This window comes from Pocillopora damicornis, chromosome 14, assembly GCF_964200805.1.
Source record: "Pocillopora damicornis chromosome 14, jaPocDami1.2, whole genome shotgun sequence".
Lineage (NCBI taxonomy): Eukaryota > Metazoa > Cnidaria > Anthozoa > Scleractinia > Pocilloporidae > Pocillopora > Pocillopora damicornis.
In genome coordinates, this window is record NC_142683.1 from 15,222,920 (window position 1) to 15,236,811 (window position 13,892).

The 13,892-nt window shown below is 36.9% G+C and overlaps 1 protein-coding gene across 1 annotated transcript in view; it reads right to left on the reverse strand.

Moving 5' to 3' along the window:
• Positions 1–592: 592 nt before the first annotated feature.
• The window catches only part of LOC113681797 (uncharacterized), a 53,602-nt gene continuing 40,302 nt past the window's right edge, over positions 593–13,892 (reverse strand). Inside the window, exons 2-6 of the mRNA XM_089194459.1 lie at positions 7,656–7,807; positions 6,307–6,471; positions 5,969–6,046; positions 4,967–5,034; positions 593–4,312 (exon numbers count right to left, since the gene is read on the reverse strand). Of these exons, the coding sequence (XP_089050585.1) occupies positions 770–4,312; positions 4,967–5,034; positions 5,969–6,046; positions 6,307–6,471; positions 7,656–7,752 (3,951 nt within the window). The 5' untranslated portion in view covers positions 7,753–7,807 and the 3' untranslated portion in view covers positions 593–769. The remainder of the gene's footprint in view (positions 4,313–4,966; positions 5,035–5,968; positions 6,047–6,306; positions 6,472–7,655; positions 7,808–13,892) is intronic.

Genomic DNA, 13,892 nt, shown 5'->3' on the forward strand with positions numbered 1-13,892 from the left:
ACGGGACTAGAAGCTGGCTACACCTCTAAAAGTAGGTCTAGATTGTAACATATGGTCAGTAAATTCAATAACATTATGTGTGATGTTTACTTCTTCAAATGAAGCTTAGAATGGCAATCTTGGCTCTGATAAAATTAGATTGCATTAGAATAGGCTGAAAAAAATATTAGTCAATTTCTCTTGTGAAGATAATCTCAAATTGTAACAAAGTAATTTATGATGTAGAGAAATCACCCAAGTTTTATTAACATATTGCTACAAATTTTGCAAATCAAACTTTTGGAAATAACAATTTGGCCAACTTTTGCAAATGACGAACTGTTTCTTTGCTTATCAAACGCTTAGAGTATAAAGGTAATTAAAACCCGGTGAACAAGCTCATGGTTATGTAAAAGAAGAAGCCTTTAAATTGTTTTCCATAAAACTGATTGTGATACAGGAATAGAGCTGAGTGTCATTTTGACGAAAACAAAAACCTCGTAATCTCCTTCAACTACTGTCGGCATTCATAAGAGAAGCCTTGTTACATTTCGTTCTCTTTGTAAGCAGTTAAATTTTAAAGGTAACTAAAAAGACAATTCCACTGATCAAAACATTTGAAATAGACTGTTTTTATTTCTTCATCAAGGTAGAGTTACACATCTCAAGTTCTATTTAACAAAAAGGTAAAATGCAATGAAAAATAGTTAAAAATTCTCAAAATAGAGAAACATTTAAGCTGTCCAAGTTCCTACGTCGTTTTTTTTGGGATGAGAAAACAAGACAATTTTCATTTATGTGATTTTACATTTAAATTTTCTCTTCCCTTTGCCATGAAGTTAAGAGTGACGTCATCTCCAATCAGCAAAAAGGGCGCCCAGTGTTTGATGTCGCGGAACTTGTCCGATTCTCTGAGGCTTTTCATGGCCAGGTTCAGTGACTCGCTTGCAGGTTTACCTTCTGCAAGGTGTTGATAAAAGCATTTCATGAACTCAAGAGTAGCCTCGTCATCAATCGCCCACAGGGATACCACAACAGACCGAGCACCAGCCCCCATAAAAGCGCGCGCAATGCCAACCACACCTTCAGCCTTGATCTCGCCCCGGCCGCTGTGGCAGCAACTAAGCACAACAAGTTTGGCCCGAATTTGAACACTCGACACATCTCCAATTGTTAAAATGAAATCCTCCTCCGTTGGCACAGTAGATATTCGGTCTGGGTTAGGTGTAAGAGCAATTTCGCCAGTTTTCATACATCCGTGTGCCGCAAAGTGAACTAAGGAAACGGAACCGAGTCTTTTCAACACCTCACGTTTCGTGGCCTGACTACCAGTGATTGGCTTAATATTCAGAATTTTTCCAATCATTTCTACTTCTTCTTTAGCACAGGGAAGCTGCTCGAGGACTTTCTTTCCCTTGCCATCAGTAACCTCGGCTACCCACGGATCTCCTACAAGCAACGCACCACTGCTTTTGTGATAATCATCTGGGCAATCGGCAATGAGTCTAAGACTTGTTATAGATGGAGCGAGTCGAATTATGAACGATTCACACAGGTATTTGGAATTACCATCCTTCAATGCAGCGTAAGGAGCGAGCCACAGGGGTCCATCGGGAATAATGAGGAGCTCATCCCCTTCCAGTAAGTCAGCCACCGGCTTCATAACGGTATCATACAAAGTGCTTAAGCATTCATCTTGTTGGATGGGAAGTTGAGGGTTATCTTCTTTAGTTTCCTCATCCACTTCCGACCGGTTCTCCCTCAAAGCATCCAGAGATCGATTCTCGCATTTCACATTAAAACGAACACCAAGTTGCCTATAGGCACCGTGCATGAACGACTCAAAGGACTGGCTGGCTCCACTATTCTCTGAAACAAAACTTTTGAGTTTACTTTGTCTTAACTGAACATGATTTCCTTCGGACACAACCCAAAGTTTGATGTCAGTTTGGTCCACTGCCTGAAAGACAGTGTTTAATGGAACGTTTTTTAGAACTTTTAAAAAACGTTTCATCCAAATCGATGGAGATTTAGCAGTGACTTCTAAATCTTCATCTTCTCCCCTGTGGTGACTTGTTCCACCACAAAAACTTGATTCCATGAGGTCGGTCAGAGCTTGAGCTCGTCCTTTCTCGGCAACAAATAAGGCTTCAGCTACATTACCTTGTTCTACGAGAACTCTCCACAAACCCGTATACGCCATTTGATGCTGATTTCGAAAATTAACTTTCCACTCATCTTTAGATTTTAGAAGTTCTCTCAAGGAATTGAATAAGTTTATGCTAGCTTGGTAATGTTCAACGGCTTTTGGCAGTTCACCCTGCGACTCAAAAAGGCGTCCTAATGAACGGTGGGCCATTGCCTCCGAGGATTTGTCTCCTACTTCTTTAGATATTTTAAGCACCAGGTTGTACGACTTCTCAGCCTTTATCAATTCTCCCACAGTTTGATAGACAGTGCCAATATTTCCATGAACTTTACCCTCCCCATGTTTGTCTCCTACTTCTTTAGCTATTTTAAGATGTAGGTTATAGTAATCTATGGCTTTTTTTAAATCTCCCTGACTGTCATAAGCATTGCCAAGATTGCCATAAGCAACACCCTCCCCATGCTTGTCTCCTACTTCTTTAGCTATTTCAAGATGTAGGTTGTGGTACTCTATGGCTTTTTTTAAATCTCCCAGACTGTCATAAGCATTGCCAAGATTGCCATAAGCAGAACCCTCCCCATGCTTGTCTCCTACTTCTTTAGCTATTTCAAGATGTAGATTGTAGTACTTTTTGCCTTTTTTGAAATCACCCAGACTCAAAAATGCATGGCCAAGATTGCCATAAGCGTTACCCTCCCCATGCTTATCTCCTACTTCTTTAGCTATTCTAAGATTTAGGTTGTGGTACTCTATGGCTTTTTTGAAATCACCAAGACTCCAGAAAGCAGTGCCAAGATTGCCATAATCTTTACCCTCCCCATTCTTGTCTCCTATTTCTTTAGCAATTTTAAGAGATCGGTTGTGATGTTCTATGGCTTTTTTGAAATCACCCAAACCTTGATAGGCATTGCCAAGCATGCCATAAACTTTACCCTCCCCATGCTTATTTCCTACTTCTTTAGCTATTTTAAGACCTATGTTGTAGTACTCTATGGCTTTTCTGAAATCACCCAAACTGTCATAAGCATTGCCAAGACTGCCATAAGCGTTACCCTCCCCAAGCTCGTCTCCTACTTCATGAGCTATTTTAAGATGTAGGTTGTGGTACTCTATGGCTTTTTTGAAATCACCCAGACTGCGATAAGTATCGCCAAGATTGCCATAAGCACCACCCTCCCCATGCTTGTCTCCTACTTCTTTAGCTATTTTAAGCTGTAGGGTGTGGTACTCCATGGCTTTTCTGAAATCACTCAGACCGTAATAAGCATTGACAAGATTACCATAAGCACCACCCTCCCCATGCTTGTCTCCTACTTCTTGAGCTATTTTAAGATCTAGGTCGTAGTAGTCTTTGGCTTTTTTTAAATCACCCAGACGGTAATAAGCATTGCCAAGATTACCATAGCCACCACCCTCCCCATGCTTGTTTCCTACTTCTTTAGCTATTTTAATCTGTCGGTTGTAGTATTCTATGGCTTTTTCGAAATAACACAGACGGTAATAAACATTGCCAAGATTGACATAACCGTTACCCTCTTCACGCTTGTCTCCTACTTCTTTAGCTATTTTAAGCTGTAGGGTGTGGTACTCCATGGCTTTTTTGAAATCACTTAGACTAAAATAAGCATTGCCAAGATTACCATAAGCGTTACCCTCCCCATGCTTGTCTCCTACTTCTTTAGCTATTTTAAGATGTAGGTTGTGGTACTCTATGGCTTTTTTGAAATCACCCAAACTTTGATAAACACAGCCAAGATTTCCATAAGCACTACCCTCCCCATGCTTGTTTCCTACTTCTTTAGCTATTTTAATCTGTCGGTTGTAGTATTCTATGGCTTTTTCGAAATAACACAGACGGTAATAAACATTGCCAAGATTGACATAAACGTTACCCTCTTCATGCTTTTCTCCTACTTCTTTAGCTATTTTAAGATGTAGGTTGTAGTACTCAATGGCTTTTTGGAAATCACCCAGACGCTCATAAGCGTTGCCAAGATTGCCATAATTGTTGCCGTTCCCATGCTTGTCTCCCTGATTATAGAAGTCTATGACTTTCTTGACATCACCTGAACTTGCAGTACCATGGTCATAGCTGATATGAACTTTTTCCCTCATGGACTTATCTCCCACTTCTCTGACTGACTGAAGTCTCAATGACAACAAGATCCTATTGTTTTTGTAAATCTTTTTTATGTTAAGGGTTAAAAATGTGGAAAAAAACAAAAAAAGATTATGTTTCTGATCATATTGATATGTAATAGTCCATTTTTACAGTTGTGTGCTTGGTTACCAAGCCTTTGAACAAGAGCGATGGCTAAGGGTGACCTTGTTATGTTAAAAACATTGCTGCTTTCAAATGCAAATCACTTTGTTTTATCATCACTAAATACTGGTTTCTATCACAAAAAGGTCACCTTCAGCCTCACTCCAAATCAAAGGCTTGGCAACTATGTACACAACTCTAAAATGGCCTATTAAGAGAGTTTGCGTGAAAGGTAAATGTTTTGTCAACATTAAGTCTTAAAGTCAATTATGAAGTAAATCTTCATAACTGACTTTAAATTTGATCTGGGAGTTAAAGGGTTAACTAAACTAATGTACCAATAGTGGCATGGATAGTATAACTAAGTCAAATTGGCTAAAAGGTGTAATATCATTAATAAGTCTCTCGGTAATACCTTTTCCCACGTTTTTTTAATCCCACACATTTAAAGTATAAGCTGACAAGTTCCCATTGCAATAAATACCCTTCTTTGCATTCTCTCCCTTAAAACATCAAATTATGGAATATTTCCATTATACCCACGGTTAAAAATTCAAGATTCCTTCAAAGGATACAGCTAATCCCTTATCACACAAAGTGATTGCTTCTTCAAATCTCTTCAGTTCAACACAGGCAGCGGCTCCTGTAGGCAACAACACAAAGAAGAATATTATTACTGTAGCTCAATTCTGAGAAAAGAATCTGAAACCAATGAAAGTTAAATCATTACAGACCTTAGGAAAAAAAAAACAAAACAAAACAAAAAAACTAAATAGAAAAGAATAAACAGGCCCTATTAGGTTTTAGTTAGATTAGCTTTTGACAACTGAAACTTCTAACAACATTTAAACTGGGACTGACAACTATCACAAAATCACTATGATGTAATTATAGAATAGAATATAAGAAATGCCATGTGAAAATGGAAAAATGAGACCCATTTTCTAAAATAATATATATATAATAGTACAATTTTTTGGTTGATTTTTTTAGAATTTTTGATTTTTTTAGAACTTGGTTATTGATATCAATACTAGTTTCCCTTTAGTTTGAGTTGACATATTTGATTTACTCGATCAGTTGATAATTGATTCTTAGGAAGTGACTCAAACTAAGGTATGAAATTCACCAAGAATAAGGTTAACTCATGCTGTCTCTTTAGTTACATTATTGCATGCATTATAGCACTTGAAGTTGAGTTACATTTGACAAATGAGGAAATTTTCATACAGTTTTGAGCTAAGTCCTGATCCTTACTTCTTTTTAAGACAGCTAGATAGTGACTAAACATATCTGACACCACTACCTCACTCTTTGAGTGTAAGGAACTAAAATACCCATGCTGAAATTTTGCTTTGCATTCCGCATTGAGTCCTTCATCCAACTTTAAATAATATTCTCATCATAATAAATGGAAAGTAATGGCATAGCAGTCAAGAGCTGGATTCAAATGTACAACCAGGTGGTCTTGACCTCTTAATTAAAGCCAATTGATACAAGATTTAACTTCATTTAACCTTAGAGTGCTGAGTTCTTTTTTTTATTGTTATTATTATAGTACAGCTAACATATCTAACCTCTCACAATTGCCTTAAGGAAAGTTGGATTTAACTCAATGGCTGCTTCTGCATCCCTTAGTGAATCCTGGTGATTTCCTGTTATTGAAATAAATATCTCTGATTAGCCATACATGTTGCAAACCAACTACCATTACTATCATTTTGGGAAAAACTTGTGATGCTCATTGATATCTGGGGTAAGAGGTTACTTCTTTGTATATTTGAGAGGCCAAGATAAGATGTAAATTTTTCCAGGCATGCATTCAAAATTATCACCTTTTTCAGAAAACTACTACTGACAACTCAATAGCTTCAAAATAGAAAAAAAATGCATATTAAAGCTCTCATCATCTTACCAAGTTTAGAATGTGCAATTATAGCCCTGTTGTTGTGCAGTTTGGCCTTCAGTTCTTTCTCGTTGCAGTTCATTTTAATTCCCTTGGTGTAAAAATGAATAGCATTTATGAAATCTCCTTTCTTGAAGGCCTCATTACCCTCATTCCTATAAACATCAGCTGCGGCTGCAAAGAAAAAATAAAAAATAATTTGTGTCAAAGTCTGTGGTTGTATAGTGCATAGGCAGAGCTGCCAAGATCTGGAGATTAAAAATCTGCAAACTTTTCCTTTAGTGTCAGCTTCCACTTTTGCACCTGCCTGACTTGACCCATCCCCTGAAAAGCTTGGAGGATGTGTGCAATCCCCCCCTCCCCCCTTCAACAGTTATTATATAACTAACAGTTATTATATAAATGATAAGAATAATGATAAAGAAGATGAGATTAATATTTATAATGATGTTAATAATTTGGTTGACAACAGTGGTAATAACAATGATGAGAATTAAGCATCACTCAATTAGGAGCAAACCCTTAGGCATTTAAACTTTTGGTTTCCTAATATTCCTATTCCACAGGCAAAATAAATAATGTGTTTAAATGCCCCACACAATCTTTAGGCCAAAAAAAAAAAATAATTAGCAACCTGACTTTCAACTAATTGACCAAGCTTTAAAACCTAGACCTTGTAGACTTTTTTCTTCTGAGCCATTTGTTAGTGAAAGTTCACTATCTACCTTAACTCTCTAAACCCTAAGAGTGACCAGCATCTCACTTCTCCTTACAGTAATACTGCTGAATCATTCACTAAGCTCATGAGAATAAAGGAAATGATCACCAACCTAAGAAGCATTGATCTTCAAATGAATTCTCTTTTTCAGTACCACAAGAAACATACAAAGAATAGTATGGAGAATATGGATACTGATGTTAGGGTGTCAAGGGTTAAACACCTCCATATTCAATGATATAACACTTGCACTCTACTGGAAATTGGTTGCTTGGTGGAAGTTGAAACTTTCAATGGATTGTTGCATAATATAATGGAAAGATGATGATGATGATGATGGTACTTATGGTGCAGACTTACAAAATGGATGTTATATGATAATCAAATAGCGTCTTAACTTATTATAACTTTCTGTACTTGCTTTGAAATTTGAGAAAAGACAATAAGAAATATGTCATAGATCCTCTCAGTCAATGAACAACATATTGTAATCATAGAAGAGAGTCATAACTGGCCAAATATCCTTTAAAGTGGTCATGCAGTGTATTAATGTCGTTCTCCACATCTGCTTACATTTTTGAAACTGGTGGAATAGAAAACTTTTTAACAGTGACTCAAGCCAAAGTTGAACCTAGCTCACCTCGTAAAGTGTCCTCATCAAAATCTGGAGCATTTTCTTTGTCAGGTAAGTCTTCATTTTCAGATGGAACCTTAACTGGACTTCTTTCTTCAGCCATAGCAACTGTAAGGGGATGCTTCTTGCAAAAAGTTGCTGTTTTAAGTCATCCTGGCCTGAAAAAAAGATGGTTGCAAATGGTAAAAAATTAGCTCAACATATTACCCAATTGTAAACTAAATATTTTTTCCCCCCTGAGAATGGGAGGGATTCATAGACACAAATCACAAGCAATTAATATTAATAGCATATTTAAAGCAGTAAAAGAACAAAAGATATATATAATGAAGAAAACAAGCATTAATATTTAAATAAATAGTAATTTACTTCTCATTACAGTACATTTCAAGATTTACCAAAGACATTTCTATGCAATTGACTGAAATAAATTGGGCAAAAATCAACATCTGTGTATTTCAAGTTTATATAATTCGTAACAGCAATAATTTAAATCATTTAAACTAAGAGGTGGTAGGTAATTAGGTCACATCTGGATTTGAAAAGTGGCCTGTCCAGGGCATGAGCTTTACTTAATCCTGGTTTCTTCATATGAAGCAACTGGGAGTATTACTACCCAGCCCTGGACAGGATGAAGTACATTCCATCATTATACCCCCCTCCCCCTTTCACCCCCCCTACCCATGCCCATTTACACTCCTGGGTGGAGACAGACACTGTAAGAGTAAAGTGTTTTGCAGAAGAACACAACACATTGACTGGAACCCAGACTTCTTGACCCTGAGTCCAGTACAGGCTAGGCTACAAATGCAGACCTCTTGACTGTGCGTCCACCTCACTAATCAACCACCATGTCTCCGCAAGAGGAGAGAGTATATGCTGAATCGTTTCTCACAAGAAACAAATTTTACAACACCAAAGTAAAATTTTCTTATTTGATTTTTAAATAGGGATTACTGGTCAAAACTTATAAAAGATGTATTTCATTTATTCAATTTCCTACAGTTGAGCTGATGCCCATATTTGTATAGGTGATTGTTCATTCAACTGTTTGACTTTGTCACCAGAAAAACAGTGAAATATTTACATTTATGCATGCTGATGTATGTTGAAATGGATCTTAATTTGGTGCAGGTGCTGACATTTTTGCTTTATCAGTATATGTATATTTAACAAATTGTTTTTGCAGTTATTCCATATTTACATTGTCTGTGCACAAAATTGATTTGTCTTTGATGCTAACTTTAATTCTCCTTATAATCATGACTGGTTGTTTTTTAAATATCAAATAATCCTTGCTGGCTGTCTTCATGTCAATTGAACTGGAATTCAAAATAGCCTGTAAGTGTATATCGCTTTTACAAAAACCACTACAAACTTCTATTAATATAACCAGCTGATTGCCACGGCTTTACAGAGATATATTGGCCCATGGTTGTAACAGTATAGGAATGACATGGTGCCAATATTCCCTAGTACCCCTCAAGAGAGCAAGGTAATTGTAATGCACCAATGTCACTTGGACTAAACTAGTTTACAATGAATTTACATGTTTTATGATTTTCTGTATGGTGCAATGATGGTCTATGTGGCAAAATCCTGACGAAATAAGAACCAATGAGAACTTTACATTTATCCCAAGACTACCTTGCCATATAACAACATAAATTATCACCAAACACATACTTGGATGCATGCAGCCTCATGCAGAACTAAACCAGTTTTGATAAAAAAAAATTGATCGGAAACATTCAGTTGATATGATTATTGATTGATCGTATGTTGATTAGCAGATGACAAAAGGTAAAACTTCACTAAGACACTAATCAATCATTACCAGTTGATGAATTGGATTCCTAAAACTCGGATACAGTTTATTGAAAGGGCTCTTGCAGTAAATAACCAGCTGAATTTGAAGGAAAATCAACTTGTCTCAATATTTAACAAGGAAATCAGTATAACAGTACAGTTTGGAAGGACAATCTAAGCTGTCTATCGAAAAGAAAAAATCACTTTCAAACTACAGTATGATAAACATAAACACATGAAATACACTGAAAATGTTTATCGCTTTTTGATCAAATGCATCGTAAATACAGGAGCAAATTAAGTTAATACGTACATAAACCCGACATGAAAGCTAGTGCCAAACACGATTGAGCAACTTCAGAATACCCCGCTACTCATTTACATGTCATTGAATAAGAATAGCGTCTATTGTGTTATGCCTCGATCTTCAAAGCCTCCCGACACATGTAAATGAGTTGCGGGGTATTCTGAAGTTTAGCCCACGATTGTGCACATGCTCCACATGACACGAAAACAAAACTGAAAAGTGTTTCGATCAAAAGGGATTGCACTGAATCAAATCGATAATTTTGGATATCCTTCGTAACTCTCCCGAATTACTTATTTTGTCCAAGGTAAATGCCAGACATTGCTTGCGAATTTTTGTGAAATCGACAGCTGTAACTTGTTAAAATAAGCTGAGCTTAATAAGCTTATAACTAACACGAAATGGCGAAACAATTAATACACGCCAGAATAAAGTAAAAGTTGGCAATCCTCGTCACTTAACTGCAGGAACGTCTTTCATTGTCGGAAACCAGAGAAAGTTCGGACAGATGAGGAACATTTGAATGAGGAAATCTTAACTAAAAAAATTCCAAATAAAAGTATTTACCTTACACTCAAAAATCTGATACAACCATGCGTTCTTGCCTCTGTCGCGGAAATGGAAGGCACGTCTGACTATTTTACGACCTTGCTTCCTCAGTCCGTCATGAAAATGTTTTAAAGTCACTAAAACAGAGAAAGTACTACGAAAGACTCGAAAGCTATGTCATGGAACGGAGAATCGCAACTGCGCGTTGTGAAAATGAAACAGGGAGTTTCTTGGCCCATAAGTCTGTGTAAGCTTGAAGCCGGAAATTCTTCAGCTGAAATTGAAAGAAGAGCCCACTAATGGGCGGCTGTCACCGCCAAAAATACAAAAATAGAATTGGTTTGTAATAACAGATAGAGTCTAATTGTCTTTTGGAGAACGATTTATCTCATCTCAAGAGATCTATTTAAAATACAAATGGACAAGTCGCCTTTGGTGAAATGAAATATTCAAACAAAAAATGGTTTATACAATTTAGGAGCTGTGTAGCCACCCTAGTTGAACTGATTCAATAAAAACATGAGTGGCCAAGTGTTAACTGAAATGGTTCAGTGTAGATGTGACAAACGGTTCAGCTAACTGTACTTTGGTTCTGTAACTTGACACAAACGGTTCAGGGAAGTGTAGGCAAATGGTTAATCGTAAGCCGCAATGGTTTAGTATCGCATCAATCTACTCACCGTAAAGTGAAATGGTTTAGCGTGACGACAAATGGTTTAGTACAAACCGAAATGGTTTAGTGTTACAGCAGTTAGTTTACGTAACCGCCAAAAATACAAAAGGCAAATGGACAAGTCAAGCTTGAAATGGAACAGCATAAGAATTCAAAAGGCGCCTCAAAACTATAAAAACTATATAATTTTTAGGCGCCCTTTAGTTGTGTTTCGCCGTCTTAAAACAATGAATCGCTTTATCACGTTTCCTGGCTATGGTTCTTACTGTCTAGACGGTAAATGTGCTGTCGTGTAAAATGATGCATTTTATCTGAGTGTATTTTTGTTATTCCTTTTGTTTCAGATTCTTATTTTATCTTGAGGTAGAAAAATGAGGAATTCTTACCATGACCAAGGTAACAATTCTCCATTTAAGGTACAGCAGTTTTCAGTTAAAGAAACTGAAAAGAACAAAAGAACAATTTAGAACTAGCTAATAGCGATTTGAACTCCCAACATGGTTAAGCCGCTACTATTAGAAATTTTACAACCTCAAGATTAAGTCTCTAATAGTTGCGGCTTAACTTAGTTTTAACAAACTATAAAAATTGGAGTTAAAAAAAAAGCATATGGTTTGAAACGATAGGAAATTATATCATTGTGAAATATAAGCTTAAGCTTACTTTTATTTTCAGTAAATGACTACGAAGCTACTGAACGTTCAGCGGCTCGATAAAAACAGTTTCATCCGAAATATCATTTATTTACTGATATTGCGGCAAGATGATGAGGGTATAAATTTATTCGCTAGCAAGCTAAAATAGACAAACGTGAAAAAGGTTATTACCGGAGTGAGGCTCTCTGAGTCTAGTAGACGAGGCTACAGAAATAATTTTTTTTCTGTGTTGAACGTCGAGTGGACGGCGTGGCGAATACCTCGTTCTGGCGAATTTCGCGCCAAATTCGATCTGAATGACGTAGTTGTGACGTCAGACCGAACATAGACTGTTTCATTTCAAGCTTGACTTGTCTATTTCCCTTTTGTATTTTTGGCGGTTATGGCGTAAACCAACTGTTGTAACACTAAACCATTTCGGTTTGTACTAAACCATTTGTCGTTACGCTTAACCTATTGAGGTCACGCTAAACCATTTCACTTTACGATGAGGAGATTGATCCGATACTAAACCATTGCGGCTTACGATTAACCATTTGCCGATAACTTAAGTCATTTCACACTTCTCTGAACCGTTTGTGTCAAGTCACTAAACCAAAGTAAAGTAAGCTGAACTGTTTGTCATTTCGACATTGAACCATTTCAGTTAACACTTGGCCACTCGTGTTTTTACTGAATCAGTTCACCAAGGTTGGCTACACAGCTCCTGAATTGTATAAACATGTTTTGTTTGAATATTTCATTTCACCAAAGGCAACTTGTCCATTTGTATTTTAAATAAATCTCTTAAGATAAGATCAAGTGTTCTCAAAAAGACAATTAGACTATATCTGTTACTGATTACCTACCAATTATATTTTTGTATTTTTTGCGGTGATGGCCACCCATAGATGGAATTTAGAAATCCTACAGCTAAACTTTTGAGAATATAACTTACTGTCGAGAAAAAAATTATGACCCAAAATGAAGAAGACTTGATAGAAATGAATAGGTTGATGTAGAGTCGAGAATGAAGGAACAAACATGAGCTGATATAGAATTGCCTTGTAACCGGGGAACTGTAGAACATTCCGAAAAGCAACAACTGAGCCAGCGGTGAAAATAAACATGCGAAGCCAGCCACACTATTGTTAGCTGTTCTGAAAAAGGGAAAGCGGCATTTTTTTTGCATTGATATGCGGTGGATTGGGCCCTGAAACAAGCAACATCACGAATCATGTTCGGAATTGCACTAACCAGTTACCATAGCAACAACAAACTGAAGACCCCTGGATAACAAAGATTTCGTTGTCTTGGCCAGATTAGTATTATCTTGGCTGATTTCCGTATCTGTGGCTATTTCGGGGCAAGCTGTCATGATGGTAACGTCACAATCACCTGTAGAAGAAAATATTTAAGATAAATTAAAGGATTGCTTGAGTCAACTTTTGTGCGGTATGTGCCGCTGGCCTTTCAGAACCCCAACCTCATTATAGTTTATTTTGTGGCTAATTATCAACCCCATCTTAGTAACTTTTGGTAATACGCGCTGGTAACGACCTTATAACTGCGAACTTTCCGTCAATTAACCCTACCTTCAAAGTAGGCTTAGAATTTTCTTACACCCGAAATTTCGAAAGTGTTAATTAACTCTGTTTAGAATGCTACAGTCCATAGTCAATTTGGTCGTGAAAATGCCACTCTATCCAGCGGCACATCCCCATCAGCCTATAACTAGGAAAAACACCCGACGGGGTGGTTATACATGCAGCTGTGCCTCTGCTACGATCTACATACAGCGGGAATACACAGTGCATGTTCTTGTAGTAAAGTAACTGAAGCTTAAAGCAACCCTTACCTTGTAAATAGTCTTCATTAACATCCTGAGTAATTTCTTTGTCAGCTGTTTCAACGTCCACACTTGGAACTTCAATTGAAATCCTCTCCATAGCTACTATAGATGTGAAGAATTGTTTGCTACTAAATTTCTGTCTCAACGCTATCATATGAAAAGATGACTACAACAGGTAACAGTAGCCATCAGCTCAACGTAGCTTGAATTACTTGTAATATATATGCTCTCTAAAAATGGGGTTAAAAACAAAAAAAGTAGCATTAGGGTCTCACATATTATATTTAATTTTAATTATATACACAATCTTGATTTATTTATAGTGATATCAATCCTGTTAAAGACAGAGAAAAATTCAGTGAGTGCATGATGTTCATATCATTTACCGCCCAAAGTCAGGTAATAGCTTGAGCGGTGC